This window comes from Macaca nemestrina, chromosome 9 (assembly GCF_043159975.1).
Source record: "Macaca nemestrina isolate mMacNem1 chromosome 9, mMacNem.hap1, whole genome shotgun sequence".
Taxonomy (NCBI): Eukaryota; Metazoa; Chordata; class Mammalia; order Primates; family Cercopithecidae; genus Macaca; species Macaca nemestrina.
This window is the reverse complement of record NC_092133.1, coordinates 96,245,049-96,266,934: the sequence shown is the minus strand read 5'-3', so window position 1 is coordinate 96,266,934 and position 21,886 is coordinate 96,245,049. Positions and strand designations below refer to the sequence as shown.

The following is a 21,886-nucleotide window of genomic DNA, read 5'->3' as shown; positions in this document are numbered from 1 at the left end:
GCATGCCAGTGGAGCAGAGCCCCCCAGGCCAGAAGCCCCACAGCTGTTGGCTCTGGCTTGGACACCAGGCAGGGGGCACCGGGGCAGGAGGTGGCCGCGATCCGTGACCGCAAGTGCCCCCTCGCTGATGGCCTCGTGTTCTGTGTGCCGACCAAAGAGGAGCAAGTGTGGAAGGCACCTCAGGCAGGCACTGGGCTCGGTGGGCGTCTTGTGCTCCGCGATTTTGAGGCCATTTGCAGCCAGCTCCCTCAGCCCGAGTTCCGAGCTGCAGCCGCTGCCACGCACAACAGCACCGCCAGGAGTGTCTTGGGGGCTTTCTTCATAGGAGGCTGTCAGCATCCTCAGGTTCCAGGCGCTCAGGCCCAGTCCTGCTTCAAGAGGCTTTTTTCCCCCACCAGAGGCTTCTCAATGGCCTGAAAGCTCCGCTGACTCGGCGAAGTTTGCTGGGAACACAAGGCTGTCAGTGACATTCGTGGCGCCAAGACTTAACCATGTGGGTTGCACGGATCCGCCACTGTCTGTGCCACGTGCACTGGCGCCACCTGAGATGCACGCGCACGCCGCACGCGCACGCCGCACGCGCACGCCGCACGCGCACGCCGCACGCGCACGCCGCACGCGCACGCCGCACGCGCACGCCGCACGCGCACGCCGCACGCGCGAAACGGTTTGGCTGGCCTGTAACGGTTTGGCTGGCCTGTAACGGCTTGCACGCGTACGCCACACGCGCTTAACAGCTTGGCTGGTTTGTAACGGCTTGCACACGCACGCCGCACGCACGTAACTGGCTGACCTGTAGCGGTTTGCACGCGCACGCCACACGCCTAACGGCTTGGCTGGTTTGTAACGGCTTGTACACGCACGCCACACGCGCGTAACTGGTAACTGGCTGGCCTGTAACGGCTTGCACGCGCACGGCACACGCGCGTAGCGGCTTGGCTTGGCTTTGCGTTCTTTGCTTGGCTTGGCGTCGGTCGCTTGGCCTTCTGTTCCTCCTGGGACCTCCTTGGATTGACGTTTTCTCCTTTGGGTTGACCTTTCCTCCCTAGTTCCTTTGCTGGGCTTGACCTTTTCTCTGCTGGGTTTGGCATTCCCTTGGGTGGGCTGGGTGTTTTATTGTGGGGGGGGGGGTGGCCCTTCCTGGGGTGGGCGTGGGTTTTCCCTGGGTGGGGTGGGCTGGGCTCCCCTGCTGGGGTTGGCAGGTTTTGGCTGGGATTGATCTTTCTCTTCAAACAGATCGGAAACCCGGAGTTACCTGCTAGTTGGTGAAACTGGTTGGTAGACGGGATCTGCTGTTAAAAGCAGATGGTGGCTGAAGTCGGTTCCATGCCGGCTGGGTCCTCTGTGAAGAAGCCATTTGGTTTCAGGAGGAAGATGGGCAAGTGGGGCTGCCACTGCCTCCCCTGCTGCAGGGGGAGCGGAAAGAGCAACCTGGGCGCTTCTGCAGACCAGGACGACTCCGCTAGGAAGACACGCAAGAGCAAGATGGCCAAGTGGTGCTGCCACTGCCTCCCCTGCTGCAGGGGGAGCAGGAAGAGCAACGTGGGCGCTTCTGGAGACCAGGATGACTCTGCTATGAAGACACTCAGGAGCAAGATGGCCAAGTGGTGCTGCCACTGCCTCCCCTGCCGCAGGGGGAGCAGCAAGAGCAACCTGGGCGCTTCTGGAGACCAGGATGACTCCGCTGTGAAGACAGTCAGGAGCAGCAAGAGCAACATAGGCGCTTGGGAAGAATACGACGATAGCGCCTTCATGGAGCCGAGGTACCACGTCCGTCGAGAAGATCTGGACAAGCTCCACAGAGCTGCCTGGTGGGGTAAAGTCCCCAGAAAGGATCTCATCGTCATGCTCAGGGACACTGACGTGAACAAGACGGACAAGCAAAAGAGGTAACCAGGCCTGGGCTGGGAGGAGGAGGGACGTGGGGGGATGATGGGGACATACCCTCCTGGTGGGGGAGGAGGGGGACCTGGCTTTCTTGTCTCCGCAGGCCCCATACCACCCTGGGTGTGGAAACCTCAGCGAGGTCAGAGGTCAGGGCACAGGTCCCTTCGTGAGCCGCAACACAAAACAAAACTTGAGCTGATTTCCAATCCAATTATAATTTCCCTCACAGAACACTAATAAATGGTTTTAAAGTGATTTAACTCGAAAAATTAAGTTGATGCAGCGGATTATTTTTAATGTACACATTTTAAAGCAATGTTCTATGTATTATAGAAAAGTGTATATTGAGAACTAAGAACGAAGCCCCATAACATATCAACTTCAAGGCTAAATATTCTTCAAATAAAATCCAGTATGGATTTTTTATCAATGTACCCTATGTAAATATGTTCTTTACTGAGGAACCTTAGAAGGAAACTGAAATGGCAAGAAGGTTTGTGTGCTTGAAAAGGAAGATTGAATTTTCTGAAGATGTGAGCTTTTTCTGTTTATCACTTTTACCTAAGCCAAATAAAAATAGGAAAGTTTTAGAGTTTTTACACATGCTGTCTTTTATTATTGTGATAAATTATTTTTTTTGTAACAGAATGGAAAAAGACTTGCTTTTCCAGATATCAAAATGTGCATGTGCTATTTCCACAAATTGTTTACTAACAGCCGAAAAGATCAATGAGTAGAACAGAATAGGAAATCCAGAAATACCCAAATATATGTAAGAATTTAGCACTTGATAATGGTGATATTTTGTATTATTTAAAAAAGGTGGATTGTTCATAATTCATTTTTGGAGAAAACTAGCTAGATTTTTATGTCACAAAAATAAGAGTATAGATTAAAAATTTTAAATATACAAAAGGAGAAACATACCAGAAGAAAACACAAATGCCTATTTATATATGCAGATATATATATATATCTGTGTATATATATATATATATTTTTTTTTTTTTTTGACAGAGTCTCACTCTGTTGGCCAGGCTGGAGTGTAGTGGTGTGATCTTGGCTCACTGCAATCTCTGCCTGTTAAGTTCAAGCAATTCTCTGCTTCAGCCTACTAAGTAGCTGGGATTAAAGGTGCCTGCCACCATGCCTGGCTAATTTTTTTTTTATTTTTAGTAGAGATGGGGTTTCACCATCTTGGCCAGGCTGGTCTTGAATTTCTGTCCTTGTGATCCATGCACCTTGGCCTCCCAAAGTGCTGGGATTACAGGCGTGAGTCACTGTGCCCGGCCTATATATGCAGATGTAATAATAAAATAAGCATTCTAAAATTGGGCATAGTACTTTTTAGCGTATCTACCAGTGACCTACGTACGTAGGAAAACAGTGTTCCTGGTAGGAGAAGGAATTTAAGTTAGAGGAATGAAATACTGTTTTCTACTTAAGTTAGAAGAGGAGTGAAAGGCCGGGTGCAGTGGTTCACGCCTGTTATCCCAGCACTTTAGGAGGCTGAGGCAGGCGGATCACAAAGTCAGGAGTTTGAGACCAGCTTGGCCGGTGTGGTGAAACCCCATCTCTACTAAAAATACAGAAAATTAGCTGGGCATGGTGGCATGCACCTGTAATCCCAGCTACTCAGGAGGCTGAGGCAAGAGAATTGCTTGAACCAGGGAGGTGGAGGTTGCAGTGAGTCGAGATCACACCACTATACTCCAGCCTGGGCGATGGAGTGAGAGTCCATCTCAAAAAAAAAAAAAAAAAAAAAAAAAGGAATGAAATACTGTTTTTTATCCACTAAGTTTGTGAGGATGAAGAACAGTGGTACATATATAGTTGTTCAAAGTTTAAGTTGCTGCAGCTTTTCAAACACACACTTTAGTGGTAAGAACCACATTTTTTAAATGTATATGCTTTTTACTGATCAATTCCATTATACTGAAATATCTTTACGAAACAGATAGGATCACGAGGTCAGGAGATCGAGACCATCCTGGCTAACACGGTGAAACCCCGTCTCTACTAAAAAATACAAAAAACTAGCCGGGCGAGGTGGCGGGTGCCTGTAGTCCCAGCTACTCAGGAGGCTGAGACAGGATAATGGCCCGAACCCGGGAGGCGGAGCTTGCAGTGAGCTGAGATCCGGCCACTGCACTCCAGCCTGGGCGACAGAGCGAGACTCCGTCTCAAAAAAAAAAACCAAAAAAAACCAGCAGTGTATTTAGAAGAATTCATAGATTTTATGAACAAATTTCGGTGCATCCATAGGATGGAATAATAAGTAACTATTGAGGGCGTCAGTAGATACAGAGATATGTTGACATGCAAAGATGTACTTTGCTATATCAAGTGAGAAAAAAATCAGTTTGTTACACATATACACAAATATAATCTGCTCTTGTGTTAGCTGAAAATATGTAGAAAATATAATCAAACTTATTTCTGGGGATTTGTAAGTGAATTTTTTTCCTTTCTCTTATCTGTGATTTCTGCAATGAACATCTGAAGTTTAGTTAAGATTCATTAGTAATGAAATAATCCTTGGGAAGAGAAGGAATATGCTGCTTGCATAGATACAACTAATTTCTCACATTCTATTATTTATTTTTATTTCTGTGGATGGCTGTCTTCTGTGAACTTTTATCCTCTTCAGAAGTAGAGAGATTCTGTTTACCTGTTCCTGTAGATTTTATTGTATATACATTTTATTATATAGTTATCTTTTCATTATATATAGGTTAACATGTGTAAAAAGTGTGATTCATTTTAGTTGAGTTATGTACTTATGAAAATTAAAATAGCAAATATAAATGATTATTACTGTTGCAGATGTATTCTCCTACTCTACAGCAGTTTCCTTTAAAAATATTGAACTCCCAAGCTGCGTTTATCCATTCTTTCAGTCCATTTAGTCATCAGACATAAGCCAGACACCTATTATGTGGCAGGCGTATTCTACTATCTCTCAGGAACCTTCCATCTTTGAAAACTTCACGTTTACCTGCTGGGCATGAGCAAGCTGAGAGATTTAAAGTTGGAGCATTAGGACTTAATCTCAATTGAAGCTTTTCCTCCCTCCTTTCAAACAAAAACATTTCTGAAGGTAGAAAATAGTAAAAGATAACCTTTAATTGCCTTTTTGAACATTTATAAGTCTTGGATAAAGACTGTTTTAGTTGTTTTAAGAACTAAAATGTGGTAGATAAACAGCAGGGACTACTATGCAGTCATAAAAGAAAGAACGAGAGCATGTTCTTTGCAGGGACATGATGGTGTTGAAAGCCATTATTCTCAGCAAACTAACATAGGAAGAGAAAACCAAATACTGCGTGTTCTTACTTATAGGTGGGAGCTAAATGATAACACACAGATACCTAGAGGGAAGGAACACGCACTGGGGCCTATCGGAGGTGGAGGGTGGGAGGAGGGAAAGAAGCAGGAAATAGAGTGAACGGGTACTGGGCTTAACGCCTGGGTAATGAAATCATCTGTCCAACCAACCCCCTTGGCGCACGTTTACCTGTGTAACAAACCGGCACATCTGCACCTGTACCCCTGAATGTAAACGTTGAAAAAAGCTCCACAAATAGTTTCATAAATCCATTTTAAAAAGAGGAAATTTATAACAGTCTTAAATCCTAATAGGAAAGATTGGAAATATCTGATGTACATACATTGTATAAATCTAAGTATTGAAACAAATGAGCCCATGGTGTTTATTTGAATTTCCAGGTTTTCTTTGGCTTAAAGTTTTTTGAAAACCAAAGTAAGAATTAGTTTATTTTAGAAATTTGTTTTTGTTTTCACCTCAGCCCTCTTATTCCATAGTTTTTTTAAGAACTAAAATTTATCTAAATGCTGGTCATCTGACTGGAACTGCCCCAGGCCTGTTATAACATATTCTACTTAATGTAAGGCACCAGGGGTTATATGATGCCCCATTATTTTATGTCTCAATAAGAGAATTATTTAAATGCCGCCAATTATAGTAAATCATGAATTATAAGTGGTATTTCAGTGGAGACAACATGGAGACGATGATCATCTTAGAATCACTGAAATACAACGTTACCTGTAGTCTTTAAAACATACCTGAAAATGTAGGTATAATTGTATCATCTCACTTAATTCAAATGTCTTTAGGGTATTAGTAAAAATTATAATATCTAACAATTATTGAGCTGTTCTTTGTGTTAGGAACTATTCTATATCTTTTGCGTAGAGTCTCATTTAAGCATTACAGTGGTTTCCTGTGAGAAAGCTACTATTTTCATTCCCATTTTATTGATGAGGAAACTGAGACACCAAAAGGCTAAGCAACAGCTGGGAAGCGACAGAGCTTCAAGTAGGGTTCCAGTCCCAGCTGAATGTCATCCAAGGGCTGTGCTGTTTCTATTCAAATAGGCTGCTCTTTCATTAATACAGCGAGTAATGAGAGGTAATAAATAGTGTGCTTTCTTCATGGGAAAAGTAAATGTTTGTTTTGAAGGCAGAGTAACAGCAGGCTATTCAGTGTTTGTAATTACACGAATCATTGATGTGCCTGTAGCTAGTGCACTAACAATTTCCTAAAAAGTCTTCTCACTCTCCTAGGACTGCTCTACATCTGGCCTCTGCCAATGGGAATTCAGAAGTAGTAAAACTCCTGCTGGACAGACAATGTCAACTTAATGTCCTTGACAACAAAAACAGGACAGCTCTGACAAAGGTATGTGGTAGCCGACTATATCAGTGTGAGATGGGTTTGATTTCAATACATAGCACAAAAATGAGTTTTCTCCTTTAAATGTAACTAGTTGGTGAAAGCTGTGGAATGTTACTTTGAATTCCTAGCATTTATAATTTGTTTTTGGTCTAACACTGACAGGCCGTACAATGCCAAGAAGATGAATGTGCATTAATGTTGCTAGAACATGGCACTGATCCAAATATTCCAGATGAGTATGGAAATACTGCTCTACACTATGCTATCTACAATGAAGATAAATTAATGGCCAAAGCACTGCTTTTACATGGTGCTGCTATTGAATCAAAAAACAAGGTATTAGATCTACCAGTTTTCTTTTCAAAATACTGAAATGCATTCATTTTAACAGTGACCTGTGTAAGGGCCAGTTTTCCATATTTGGAAGCTCAAGCATAACCTGAATGAAAATATTTTGAAATGACTTAATTATCTAAGATTTTATTTTAAATATTGTTACTTTCAAAGAAGCATTTGAGGGTACAGTTTTTTTTAATGCACTTGTGGTAAATACTTTTTTGAAAACACTGAATTGGTAAAAGGTAATACTTATTATTTTTCATTTTTTCCCTCCTAGGTTTTTTTTTTTCCCTAATGAATGTAAAATTGCAAAATTTTCCCTGAAATAGGTTTTACATGAAAACTCCAAGAACACTTAAACATGTTTCAGTGAATAGAAATCCTGCTGCTTTGGCAAGTTCCTAAAAAACAGTAATAGATATGAGGTGATGTACCTCTCAGTGGCAAGGCTTAAGATATTTCTGATTGCTCATGAGGCAGAAGTGGAAAGGGAAAAAGAGCAATCAGAAATATCAAGGCCAGTCTGGAAATTAGGTAATAGAGGGAAAAGACCATGAAGAGGTTGTGTGCATATGCGTGTATGTGTCTGTGTGTGTGTGTGTGTGTCTGTGTATTGTTCATTTATTTGTTTCCTTTGTATGGTGAGACAAGGTTCAATTTTAGAGAATGACAGTTTTCATTTTGGGAGAGGGAGTTAGTGAGTTGTGAACTGCCTAGAGATCAATTTTAGGAGGCCTCTGAAGAACCAGATTGGCAGTAAATAGGTGGTCATGTAATGGGAAACCCTTGAGCAGAGGGAATAACAAGTAATTAACTGACTTAGTACCCTATTCTGGTAGAAATGGCCAGTTAGAGTCTCAACTCTGCTTTCAAATCTAGCATGTCTGGATGGGAAGGTGGGAGATAAGGAGCTTTAAGTAACAAGATCAAGTTGGATTTTGAGTTTACTAGACCTTGTTCTTCTCTTACCAGGGAAAATTATGTGGTGTTTTCAGCAAATGAGTCTGTCTCCTACTCTTTCCTCTTTTTGGCCAAATCTTCAAATGAGAAAGAGAATTGGTCACGTGGGTGAGAAATGAGACTGAATTAACTGTCTGTTGTACTAGCTTCCAGCTAGAAATTTGCATCCCAGTAACCTCAGGAAAATTTTTAAATAATCAATAAGTCTAGGCTTTTTCCTGAAGATTTTGATAGAGTAAGTCCAGTAAAGCCTAGATATGTATGTTTAAAAATGTTTCCTTGAAGCCAGGCATGGTGGTGCATGGCTGTAGTCCCAGCTGCTAGGGAGGCTGAGGGGGGAGGATTGCTTGAGCTCAGGAGTTCGAGTCTAGCCTGGTTAACATAATGAGACCCTGTCTCTAACATCAACAATAACAACAACAACAATTTTCTCAAAATCTGGATACACACCTGCTTAAGAACCACTGAATACATAAATGTAATATGTAAATTCTTATATCTCAGAAACTTAAGATATCTGTAGAAGAGTTGGAGTTGGATATGTGCTGATTTCTTTAAATCTTTCCTATCCAATTACATTAATCTGACTTTTTTTTTTTTTTTTTTTTTTTTTTTTTTTTTTTGGAGATGTGGTCTCACTCTGTTTCCCAGTCTGGAGTGCAGTGGTGCAATCACAGCTCACTGCAGCCCTGACCTTCCTAAGCTCAGATGGTCCTCCAACCTCAGTTTTTGTATTTCTCTTCTTTTTTTAGTAGAGATGAGGTTTTTGCCATGTTTCTCAGGCTGGTCTTAAACTCCTGGGTTCAAGTGATTCACCTGCCTCAGCCTCCCAAAATGCTAGGATTACGGGTGTGAGCCACCATTCCTGGCCTAGTCTGACTTTTATCTCTGTGGTGAGACATTAAAATGAATATTATTGGCTTAATATTCATCAGCTTACAGAGTAATACCCTTTCCTTCCTACCGTCAGTTATTCGCTGCCATTCAGAAGGTCTTTAGAAATGTGCAGTGAGTAGTCTTGGAGTCAGTAGAGGATGATCCTCTCGGGATTTTGTGTCTCTTTGTTGTCATTCAAGTACTTAGGTCAGTCAGTCGTTGTTAAGAGCAGAGTTTTCTCAATTAGAATTGTAGCAAATTGTAAACTTTTTTTTTGTCAATTGAAGCTGTATTATGGACTATCCAGTGTGTCTCATAAGTATGTAGAGCTTTGGCATAATCAACATGGCAGTTTTAAACACTAGAAACCATGGAGTTATTAAGAATACAGATAGGAATTCTGTTAATTTAGTTTCAGTAGTCCTATGAACTGATTATCTATTAACAATCTGGAAAAATTAAATACAGATAGATTTTAAATAAATAAATGTTGGGAAATTTTTTCAAATGGGCAGTATGAGTATTAATAGCAATTTTTATTGCATGTTGGAGCTTGAACTTTTGGTAAAACATGTGAAATGAAAGAAATATTTTACATGCAAATTATTGCTTTATACACAACAATTTTTCTTAGGGTGGAGGATATAGAGATAAAAGATACAGCCCCTGCCCTCAAGAAGCTCTTTGTTTAGATGGGAAAAATATTATCATCCAATAATGGCTTGCCAAATGCTGGGTTAGAAGCAAAGAGTCTTGGAAGCAGTGAATGTTGAAAGTGAGTTTTTGAGATGATCAGAGTTAATGTGGTGAGGCAGAGAGGGGTGTTCCCAAGGGAGGGAGCAGCACGTGGGAAAGCACAGAAGATTGAGAAGGAAGCAGCTACATTTTACTTACTTTGTATGCGTGTAAGTCCGTAGGATCTTATATAAAGTTTCTGCTTCAGTTGAGGAATGTGTACTTTTTTGAATTACATTCTTTTTTGCTTTATATTGTTTTACAGCATGACCTCACACCGCTGTTACTTGGCGTACATGAACAAAAACAGCAAGTGGTGAAATTTTTAATCAAGAAAAAAGCTAATTTAAATGCATTTGATAGATATGGAAGGTATAGTTATTTCTTTCAATCTGTGTGTTGTTAACTAGATGGATAGCAGTCACTCAAGTCATAAATGTTAAATTAATAAGATTAATGTATACTTATTGGGACAGTGATCAGTATCAACACAAATCAGTCAGGTAGAAAAACAATTATTTGGACTGGGCAACATAAAGAACAGTTTTTGTAGGATTCATCTTCTCTTATTGTATTGACTGATGTTCTTTGTTGTATGATGTTTTGGTTACATGATCTTATGTTAGCTAGAGGGATTTCGTATTAATTTTATGAAGTGTGAACTTTAACTTTCAGTTTACTTTATGACTCAGTATTGAACTTCTTAACTCTTTCTACCAGTTTTTAACCTCTGTGTCTTACATGCTTTTCCACTAAATATGCTATATTAAACATAAGTAGGGGTTGAAAATTCTTTTGTCTTTTCAATGACTCTGCTTTAAGTTGCTTTCTTTGAAGAATATTAATGTTAGCTTATCCCTACATGACAATTAATTGCTATTCCCACATACTGTGGGTTCAACAGCTTTCTTCCTTTTTTATTTCCAGTGTATTTTGATGTTTTTATTTTTAATTGGTATGGAAAGAGGGAGTGAAGATAGTTTTAAGTGGATACACTTTTCCTTTCATGAAGGCAAGCTGTAGGTGGGTGATAAAGAGAAAAGAGCTAGGCTTTGGATTCACACAAGACGGAATTTAATTCCTAGCTTTCTTACCTGCTAGGTGTGTGACCTTGGGAATGTTACTTACCACCAAATGTATTGTCATATATGAAAAGCAGGAGAATATATGCTTCAAAGTTGACTGTGCATAAGTAAGAGAGATATATATGGCACTTAATTCAGTGCCTAGTACATGCTTATTGGCATCATTAACTGACACTCCTGTGACTACTATTCTTACTATTATTATTATTACTGCTTTCAGCATGCAGAGAGCTCTTGTTTATGTTACCCTCTAGCTAATTTTCTATTACAGCGTATCAGTCTAGGGAAGCTGTGATGAAATCTTCACTTAAATCTTTGTCCACTTCAGATAAGTGGCCCTAACATTGTTTCTTGCCCATCAAAGGACTTTAAATTAGTAGCTTCTACTATGCAATGCCCCAGTGAGATAAGAGGTTTCCTTTTTGTCCCTTTCTTTTAACCTTGGTGTTATTTTACAAAGATGAACACTTGAGCACCCAAGATGCTATGTCTTTTGGTGCATGTAAATGTTTGATTCTGCACGGAGAGACAAGATGTTAAATTGGTAAAATATATCAAATTAGCTTTAAAAATAACTTTATTGCAGTTCCTAAGGGAGAAATTATCTCTGTCATTTTAGAACCGCTCTCATACTTGCTGTATGTTGTGGATCAGCAAGTCTAGTCAGCCTTCTACTTGAGCAAAATATTGATGTATCTTCTCAAGATCTATCTGGACAGACGGCCAGAGAGTATGCTGTTTCTAGTCATCATAATGTGTAAGTGTTTACATTAAAAGGGGAGTTAATGCTAAATTGAGGTTTAAAATAATTATAACAATTGCGTTTTACGTATCAGGTGAGATGTCATAGTTCGGTTCAGGTAGTTTTAGAATGGCAGTGAGTTAGTACCCTGCATCAGCCAGAAATCAGAAAAAAAGCAAGACAAGTTAGAAGCACCAGTGGGTGGAGGATTCTTTATCTCAGGACTTTTAAGACCTTTATCCTTAGAGATCCTAACATTGTTCATTTCATCCAAGTATAACACCTATGCATGGGATAAAAAATGGTGTCACATCTTTGATTTTTCTGATTAGTTATTTGGGTCTTGAAATGTCCAGTTTAGCAGAAAGTCTTGTACTGTCCTCTGGGGACTATCTCCTACATACTCCATGAATTTTTCAGGAACCGAAGGGGTTCACTAAATCCAAGGAAGACAGTCCCTTTTATCAAGTCAGAAGGAGGAGGCAAAAAAGGACATTCCAGTCATTCTGTTGTTTCCATTGTGTCTGTGGCTGCATTGTTGCCACTCAAACTGGTCCTGCTGCCTGGTAATGGTTGACCTTTGACACCAAGATACCGTTACTGATTCAGATCCCTCAAGCCTTCCTGACAATTCATGTGGTGACTTTGAAGTTACAGCGTATTTTAGTTCCCATACCTATGCTTATATTCTCAGCCATTGTTCCCAAAGCACCAGCACCCTGCTCTGGCTGCTGGGCATCCTGACTTTATCCGCAGACAAAGTGAGCAGATTGACCCTTCCCCCCATATTCAGAACCTAATGTGGAACTCACATCTTAGCCAAGAATTAGCTGAGACCTTCATGGTCAGAGATCCTTTGAGGCAGTTGTTGGTCTTTTCTCTAGCAGATATCAGGTGGGCTTGTTCTGAAGGGTCAGAGGGGTTCAAATAACGTGGCAGAAAGAGATCAGTGTTTGTTTCTTCTTCTTTGCTACCAGATCTGTGCTGTGAGGCACCTTTATATCCTGTATAGAACCTTAGGCAGGAGAAAGTCCTACATGAACCTTCCCCTAGCAGGGACTCCCAGTTGTGGTTGGCCCCTTGAGTGATCTGTTTTACATGATAATGAAAATCGTCCAAGCTACTCCTATCTCTAGCTCAAGATTTTAAAATGTTTTGAAATTCTACCTCACAGGAAGCCATTGAAGAGAATTCTCAGAATCTCTTCAATGGTTAGTTGGACTTAACAGAGCCAAGCCTCGTCCATGACTCATCAGTAATCATGTGTAAAAGTAGGGCTTTGTGCTTGCTTCGGCGGCACATATCCTAAAATTAGAACAATACAGAGAAAATTAGCATGGCTTCTGCATAAGGAGGCAGCACAAATTTTTGAAGCATTCCATATTCTGTGCAGTCACTGGAAGGTCATTTGACTATTTGCTGACTAGCTGTAAGGAAACACTGTGAAGCAAAGCAAAAGATGGGTGCCACCAAAATACTGAAATTGTGATTTGCGCTGCAAAAATAGTCATGTAAGATGGTCTATGAGATGACTTAGAGCTGAATAACATGTTCGGTGCAAAATTATATTGTTAGCATGTATGTCGAAAACTAGAAAATGTCAACTTGCAACTTCTTCATAGAAACTAAAAAAAATAAAAGAGTTTTGGTCTCCCCTGCCAGCTGGCATTGAACATCAATATAAAGCGTTATCCTAACAAACATCTGGCTCAGAGTTGGAGTCTGTAGAGAAGGATCATTGGTCCAAGCCAAGTCTTAACATCCATTAGTTTTTCTGCCCTTGGTGTGATTGGCCAACTCCATAATAGTGGACAATCACATTAGCTACTTTAATGAGATATTTATGAATAAATTTAGTTGCAAACTATGACATAGTTGAGATGCCCTGAATTATAAGCCATAAGGAATAGGACAACTGAAAAGCAAAATTAGGACTTAATAACATTTTCTGAAAACTACATTTGCGTATTAGAACCTACGAACAAAATACACATTGGGTTTTATTTGGGATTCCAAGATAATTTTAGTCATAAAGTTTAGGAACAGATTATTCCATAGCTTTACTATTTCTCTGAGCATTTAAAAAATATCTTGTTAAATCTTTATAACAACCTAGTGAAATATGAAATAAGGCAGCAAAGTCCTCACTTTGTTGAAGAAGGCATTGAGCCTAAGAGAAGCAAATTGTCCAAGAACAAATAGCTGTTCATTATGGAGCTAGGACTTACGCAGAGCTGAGATGCTTTCTATTATGTCATGATAATGTAAGCTAATTTACTGGGTCACAATGCCCTTGATTTCTGAGCATTTCACCTTACATTGTTTTCTTCTTTAATTAGAAGCTTAAAGAGAAGTTTGTAGAATGTACTCACAAGTGAATGGGATAATACTGTTAAGTTCTGATATTATGATATTAGAAATACTCTAAGAATTTTACATTTGGTAAGTATTTTTTATATCAGTATTAAAATAGTAATTTGGTTTATTGCATTTTATACATAGAATTTGCCAGTTATTTTCTGACTACAAAGAAAAACGGATGCTAAAAATCTCTTCTGAAAATAGCAATCCAGGTAAGACTTGTGATAGTGAATTACTTTAGGTCAGTTGTCCCCAACCTTTTTGGCACCAGGGATTGGTTTTGTGGAAGACAATCTTTCCATGGGCTGAGGGAAGGTGGGAGTGGTTTCAGGATTATTCAATCATGTGACTTTATTGTGCTACTTTATATTATTATTACATTGTAATATACAATGAAATAATTATACAACTTAGCATCATGTAGAATCCGTGGAAGCTCTGAGCTTATTTTTCTGCAACTAGATGGTCTCATCTGGGGGCAAAGTGAGACAGTGACAGATCATCAGGCATTAGATTTTCATACGAAGCACACAGCGTAGATCCCTCATACGGGCAGTTCACAACAGGGTTCATGCTCCAATGAGTATCTAATTCTCTGACTGGTCTGACTGGAGGCAGAGTTCAGGCGTTAATATGAGCCTTGGGATGTGGCTGTAAACACAGGCGAAGCTTCCCTGGCTTGCCTGCTGCTCACCTCCTCCTGTGTGGTGTGGCTCATAATAGTCCATGGACTGGTCCCAGTCTGTGGCCTGGGAGTTGTGGACTCCTGCTCTGGGTGGTCCTACCATAGATAAAAAAGTAAAGTAAGGAATTTTTGATCACAAGAATGCTAAGCACAAGTCATGTTACACATGCTTGTCCCAACAAGGTTTCACTATTACTGACTTCATTCCTCCTCATTTGAAGTTGGAAAGAGATACATTTACTTTGTTGGAACAAGATGTGTTCTACCTGCTAGTTAATTGTCATGGTAACAGTAATTTTGTTAGAACAAGATGCTCTGCTATCATTTGCCAAAAGATTGCCATAATAAATATACAAATTGCCCCACTCTAGGCTCAGTAGATTATAATAAAAGTAGAAAAATGTTTCACAATAACAAAAATGCTAGTATGCTACTGGGTTGTGGACACCTGATACATTGTATAATCCAAACTGTAGGAGGACACCTTTAGCTATCTATTTATCACAGAGCTTCTGTAAGGTAGGTTTCATAAGTTGCGGGAGACAAAGGTGGAACAGATGTAGTTTTGATCTTTAAGGTGCTCATGATAGAGCTGTCTCCATTTCTGTGCTTTTTCAACAGAATTTTCAAAGAACACATTTCTATCTATGTTTTCACTTGTCCACTTAACAAATAACTATCAAATATCTTTTAGATACTAACCATTTTTGTAATGCTACAGAACACAAACAAAAATACAGACAGGATCTTGTTATTATCATTGTCGTTTTTATTATTTTACTACTTTGTTCGGTGCTTGCTGTGTGCTAGATGCCCACTGGAAGCTTATAATTATGATTTATTATATATTGATTATGTGCCAGACATATGTGATGAGGAATAAAAGTTTTGGAAAAAAAACAGGTGTGATTTAAGGTAAACATACAGAGTGAGAAGAATTTTTCTAGGTAAAGAAGCAGAAGAATAATGTTTGGCAGAAGGAACATGGAACGAGTTGGTGTGTTTGCCAGAAGGAACGTCTAATGAGATTGCCTGTTTGGCAGAAAGAGCAGCAAGTGCAAAAGACAAGATGCTTGAGTGAACTTTTCAGGGTTTCTGAGCAGTTCACTTTTGCTAGTACCAAAAGTGTGAGATACCAGAGGTTGGGAATGAGGTGAATACTTAGCTAAGGCAAATTTATGGTAGACGTTTTAATACTGTAGAAATGAGTAGGTCTTATCCTGTGGGCCATAGGAAATTTACCAGATAGAATGGTTTGGACTGCAAATACTGATGAGCAGTGGCTAAAACAGTAGGAACCAGAGTTGTTTTGGTTGTTCGGTGATATATTAGGTATCCCACTTGTTCCTCTTTCAGCTGTGCTGTTGGCAGTGTTTTATTCATGTCTCCTTTCAGGGTTGGCTAATCGCAGCAGCTCCAAACATCTTGTTCTCACAGCACAACATCGCAAGAGCTGCTTTTCTTCACATGTGTCTTTTAAACAGGGAGAAAACTTAGAAGCATGCAAGGGGCTTCCTGTAACATTTCATTGGCTGGGTCACATCACATGCTCATTCCCAAACCAGGCACTGGGAAGGCAAATATGTGATTAGCTTAGAATAAACATTTCTGTTTCTGAGGCTGAGGAGGGGGATTGAGATAATAAATATCCCAATAGACTTGTGTTTCTTCTGCAAGAAAGAATAAGACATGGCTATTGCAAGGGAGACCACAGTGTTTGCTGCAGAGGCTCATTGGAGACATTTGAGCAGGGGAATTGCAATATTAAATTTTAGTACTAAGGCCTTCTGGTCATGGTGTAAAACGAGTTAGCAAGCTTTTTCTGTAAAGGACCAGGTGGGTAATATTTGAGGTTGTGTGGTCTCTATCATATCTACTTACCCTGCTGTTGTTTGCTGTTGTAGTGTGAAAGCCACGATGATTCTATGTAAGCAAAGAGGCATGACTGAGCTCCTATAAAACTTTATTTACAAAGCCATAGGCAGATTAGATTTGGCCTGTGGCCTATAGTTTGCTGGAATTGATGGAAGGGAACCAGGTAAAGAAACCAGGAGACAAAGGAAGCTTTTGCAGTAGTGAACTATAGTTTCCTTGTCACACATCCTTGGACTAGTATCAGTGTATTAGAAGGTTTTCACCCATCCATGGTGAAATAAATAAAGTTCAGAATCTCAGTTACTCATTTTAATATGTTGGCCTTTTTTTGGTGTTATGCTTTTTTCATTTGTTTTGCTTAATTTTTTTCATGTAAAAAACGCATTAATAGTTGGCATTTTCTTTTAAATAAAAACCATTTTGTAAATGTTTATGTTCCCAGTGGTAGTGGGAGTATAAAGCAGAGGCAGAAAAGAGGTATAGTCAATATGATTTAGTGATAATTGAGTGAGAAAGGTTTGGGGCACAGAGAGAAATGTCAGATAATTTCCAGCTTTCCCGGTTGTACACTAGTATTTAACCTGAATGTGAGGCTTTCATAATCTGCCTTCTGCCCCACTCTCCATCTTTAGCCCTTTTCCCTGTGTGCCCTTTCTCTGGCATTGATGACCTGCTGGTAATGCTCTGCTCACTCATCCTTCTATTGCAGGCAAATCCTTTCCCTCTTTTAGGCCTCGCTCCTGCCCTTGCTGCTGCATGGCATGCTGTCATCTTTTCCTGCCTCTACCCTTTTAATCTGGCTAGCCTCAATATTTCAGTCTCTGCTTAGGCATGTGTTCTAGAAAAGCCATCCCTGACATGCCTTATTTTCATTCTTTGTAAACCCTAATGCCTAGCATGTATGTAGCAGGACTCAGTAAGAAATTTCTGAGTAAAATGTGAGTAAGACGATGTGCAGGATTGTCCTCTGCAGTCTTGGAGCAGAGGGGACAGACACGTGGAGGAATAATGCACAGCTCAGGTGGTAAAGATGCAGTAGAAAAATCATTGAAGTACTAAGGCAGCCTCAGGGAGGGAGGTACCTGTTTATTTGGGGAAAGACATGCAGAATCAAGGAAGACTTGACACAGCATTGTTTTAAGAGATGAAAAGAAGGCTGAGTGTGGTGGCTCATGCCTGTAATCCCAGCATTTTGGGGGGCTGGAGCGGGTAGATCACAAGGTCAGAAGATCAGGACCATCCTGGCCAATGGTGAAACCCCATCTCTACTACAAATACGAAAATTAGCTAGGTATGGTGGTGCATGCCTGTAATCCTGGCTTGACAGGAGAATCACTTGTACCAGGGAGTCGGAGGTTGCAGTGAGCTGAGAATGCACCATTGCACTCCAGCCTGGTGACAGAGTAAAACCCCAGCTAAAAAAAAAAAAAAGAAAGAAAGAAATTTGTCAGAATCCTGGAGGGAAACATTTTAGATGTTAGGAAGACATTGTACACTAATAAAGGTGTCAGTCAGTAGTAATTTTGGAAATCATTTATAAGGTACTATTGTTACAAAAAACAGGAGGCAGGAGAGACCCTGTGGGTGAAACAGGAGGATTTCATTTAGGTACACATCAGCTCAGCAGATTTGCATCCAAAAGCTGAGCCCTGAACAAAGGGAGGGCTTGGCTTATATAGGCAAGCTTCCAGAAGCAGAATAAAGGCAATTAATCATATAGTGACAGTTTTGCAACCTCAGCATAGCCTGTGACCTTGCAGCTGCTTTGAAGGAAAACAGAAAGTTGCAAAATATATGCATTTATAAAAATAGCTATGAGTAAATGCTAAGGGGAAGGGGAGACGGGAAAGGAATTTGTTTTCTTAACCTTGCTCTGGGATGTCTGGAGCCCATACCTGTGGGCTCTGGCTTCTCAGACAGGGTCACCCCGACCTTTCCTGGGTCCTGCCTGTTGCTATCCTTAGAGTCAGAGTAGCTAAGTGCAGGAAAACTAAATTTTCTTTTCATTACATTTACTGCTTCACTGTTAGGAAGTGGAGAACAACATACCATGTCACCTTATACGTTTCTACTGTATTTTAAAGTTGTGTTTCTGGTGGTTTTGTTCATTTCTGTTGGGTGGATGAATTTGTGAGTGAATCACATCAGGTGTCTCCCCAAGTGGTTTGTTGAAGTTTTGGATAATTATTTCCTAAGTAACTATTTCATGAAAGACTAAACCCTGAATTTATGAAATTGTCTTAAATCTATTTTTATAAAGACAATAGTTTTTAACTGTTCTAAGTGGTTCATTTTAACTGAATACATGGATTTCTCAACAGAACAAGACTTAAAGCTGACGTCAGAGGAAGAGTCACAAAGGCTTAAAGGCAGTGAAAATAGCCAGCCAGAGGCATGGAAACTTTTAAATTTAAATTTTTGATTTAATGTTGTTTTCTTTGCTTTAATAATATTAGATAGTCCAAATGAAATTACCTTTCGGGCTAGGTTTTGAGAATCAATAGATTCTTTTTTTAAGAATTTAAAAATAGATTCTTAAAATTTATTTTAATAAATTCAGCAATCTCATTAACAGAAGAATCAATGGATTCTAATTGACATTTGATATTTAACTTCAAAAACATAACCACTGTGAAATTTAAAATACTCTAATTTTGCAGTATTCTTATTTAAAATATTCTTATCTGCCTTTTTGATTAGCTTATAGCTAATCTTTCCTTTTGGAATAGAGGCAAAAACAAATTCCAGAACTTTGTTCTTTTATTTTTAAAACACCCTAACATGATAAAGTAACATCAATTATTGGATTATATTATTAAGCAGTAGAATTATGAACAATGTAATCCTGATGGTCCCTGAGCTGGATTCATGGTTAAGGAGCAATCATGGCCAGTGATTGAAAATCTGCAGTTTTCTATTGTCAGTCACTGATACCAAGGTTAAAGATATATTCTGCCTTGTGGTCTCTCATTGACCTCAGCGTTTCTGTTCAGGGAGGGAATCAGGTTCATAAAAGCAACCCAACTGCCTATTCCAAGAATCACATCTTGCAGAATGGGAGCTTTGGTGTTGCTGCACAAACACAGTAACATTCGAACTTACTTCAGTTGCAGAAAATCAGTACAGATTATCAAACAATTTTATCCACTGTCATTAGTACACATTATAGAACTGGACTTAAGCACATAATCTATATTCATAACACTCTCATATTACAGCATATAATTTCAATTAAAATTTAAGAATTTGCATTTCTTTCTGTTTGGTGTTTATTTCAACTCCTAATAATTTAAAGCGTGCATACAGTTCAGTTAGGAATCTTTTAAAAAAAGGACTTCAGTGCAATGTAGGGGCTAGTGATAGTTAGGGTTTCGTGAGGTAAACCCTTTTCAAGTGAGGAAGCCTTTGAAACACTACAAATCATCTGCTAATTCATTTTTGGTAGATCTAACACGTAACAAATTAAGTTTAGTCCAAACAAATGGTGAAAAGTTAAGTTTGCTGGTTCATGTTTTTCTTCTCCCTTTATCTAAGGTGAATTATTTTTCACATGTTAGAAGCCAGTGATGTGGCAGTAGCTACATGTAGATTAAAAAGTTAATTCTTAATTTTAATTATTTAATTATTTTAACAGTTAAATTTTAAGTTTAATTATTTTCTTATTTTTCATTGTCCATACTTGATTACTGAAGAATAAAATTACTTTAAAAACATAAATTCCGAAAGAGGAGACATCACGGAAATACAGCAAGCAGATTAACCTTCTGTTTTTGCATTTGCAGAAAATGTCTGAAGAACCAGAAATAAATAAGGATTGTGATAGAGAGGTATACCTTTATATTCAGATGTTTCTGTTGAATTAGATTTTTATGTTACGTTGTTTAACAAAGTGTAGTAAGTTTAGGCATACATGATCCTATCGTGTAAGTAGCATAAATCACCAGTGAAAAATTTAATATTTAACTCAGAAAGAATTCTGTATACTGAGTTTTAAAGAGATGCAAACCCTAGAGATGTTCTTTCATTATTATGGAATAATCCTGAATGGTGCCTTAAAATGCTAAGTAATGCCACTTTAGGAGCTTTGGATCAGTCATTTTATCTTTCTTGGTTTTAGTCTGATTATCAATAGATAATGTGGCTAAAGAGGACAGTTTCTTATTCTGTGTATTTTCCAGCTGGAAAATTGTATGGCTATTGAATGTGAAATCTGGGGAGCATCTCATTTTCTGGAATTCCACGCTTGTGCCTCAGCAGCTTCACTCTGCTCCTTGTGTTGTGGTGAACTTTGGTTCCCATGTTTCAGTGAGCACCATCATGTTTTCGATATCCCAGGAACCAAATGAAAAAGGAATGATCAAAGGCAGTGGGAGAAGAATATCTTAGTGCAGAAAAGAGCAATCTTCCTTTCTACTCCTGAAGCCCCACAGTGTTTCATCCTCTAAATCTGACCGTTGAATGTAAAATCTAGGTGGTAAAGACAGGAGACACAATTTGTGTCTTTGTCTTTTTATGTGTGTGTTCCCACGAGTCAAATGGGGTAAATACATATATAAGATTCTGAAGAGTGGTTGGGAATAAAAGCATAAAATGAGGGAGGGCCCTTTTTGAATTTTGGAAAATTCTGTTTTATTCAGTAAAACAGAAATCAAGCAAACGTTTCAAAAATTTTACTGAGATACTAATGATAATTACATCATAAAATTATATGCTACTAGTTCTGTATATATGATTAAATTTAAATGTGAAATATTTTTAATGACTAAAATAATGATAAACTGTTCAAGTGATAAAATCAATTGAAAAGATCCTTTCTATTCAATAAAGCGATAACCATCCTTAATATCAAACTTCCACTCAAGGTTGAAGAAGAAGTGAAGAAGCACAGAAGTAATCATGTGGGATTACCAGAAAACCTGACTGATGGTGCTGCTGCTGGCAATGGTGATGATGGATTAATTCCACAAAGAAAGAGCAGAACACCTGAAAGTCAGCAATTTCCTGACACTGAGAATGAAGAGTGTCACAGGTAAGCCTCTGGCAACATTTAACAGGAGACAACCATGTGCTGTCAAACTAATCTTAATTTGGGCTAATATTCATGATGAACACATTTTATACTTTTACTATGATATTCAGCCTTGCCTGGTAATCAGAAAAATGAAAATCAGCAAACAATGAGTTACCATTTTTTCCGGTCATTAATTTATTTGAAAAATAACCAGTATTGGCAAATGTGAGGGAAAAGGCATTTTCTTTTCTTTTTAGTGAACTTTTATTTTAGCTTCTTGGGTACATGTGCAGGTTCGTTATATGGGTAAACTGTATCATGGAGGTTTCAGCTACATAAGAAGCAAAATACCCAAAAGGTAGTTTTTTGGTCCTCTCCCTCCTGCCATGCTCCATCCTCAAGTAGGCCCCAGTGTCTGTTATTCTCCTGTTTGTGTCCATGAGTTCTCATTGTTTAGTTCCCACTAATGAGTAAGAATATATGGCATTTGATTTTGTGTTCCTACATTAGTTTGCTTAGGATAGTGGCCTCCAGCTCCATCCGTGTTGCTGCAAAGGAAATGGTTTTGTTGAAAAAGACATTTCATACACTGTTAGTATACATTTTGAGCATTAATTTAGTGGCATAT

At 39.2% G+C, this 21,886-nt stretch overlaps 1 protein-coding gene and 1 non-coding gene across 3 annotated transcripts in view; both read left to right on the top strand.

The window, feature by feature from the left end:
• Nucleotides 1-957: 957 nt before the first annotated feature.
• The window catches only part of LOC139356360 (actin, cytoplasmic 1-like), a 35,039-nt gene continuing 14,110 nt past the window's right edge, over nucleotides 958-21,886 (top strand). The window contains exons 1-9 of one of the 2 annotated variants that reach the window (XM_071070166.1): nucleotides 958-1,889; nucleotides 6,478-6,592; nucleotides 6,752-6,925; nucleotides 9,765-9,871; nucleotides 11,204-11,341; nucleotides 13,829-13,899; nucleotides 18,569-18,639; nucleotides 20,030-20,074; nucleotides 21,110-21,276. In XM_071070166.1, coding sequence (XP_070926267.1) covers nucleotides 1,306-1,889; nucleotides 6,478-6,592; nucleotides 6,752-6,925; nucleotides 9,765-9,871; nucleotides 11,204-11,341; nucleotides 13,829-13,899; nucleotides 18,569-18,639; nucleotides 20,030-20,074; nucleotides 21,110-21,276 — 1,472 coding nt within the window. In that variant the 5' untranslated portion in view covers nucleotides 958-1,305. Of the gene's footprint in view, nucleotides 1,890-4,790; nucleotides 4,988-6,477; nucleotides 6,593-6,751; nucleotides 6,926-9,764; nucleotides 9,872-11,203; nucleotides 11,342-13,828; nucleotides 13,900-18,568; nucleotides 18,640-20,029; nucleotides 20,075-21,109; nucleotides 21,277-21,886 lie in introns of those variants that run through there. The other variant, XM_071070167.1, reaches the window with a different exon arrangement.
• LOC139356445 (U6 spliceosomal RNA) lies at nucleotides 12,608-12,714 on the top strand. The gene has a single exon (XR_011608415.1). It is a non-coding gene; the product is annotated as a U6 spliceosomal RNA (small nuclear RNA).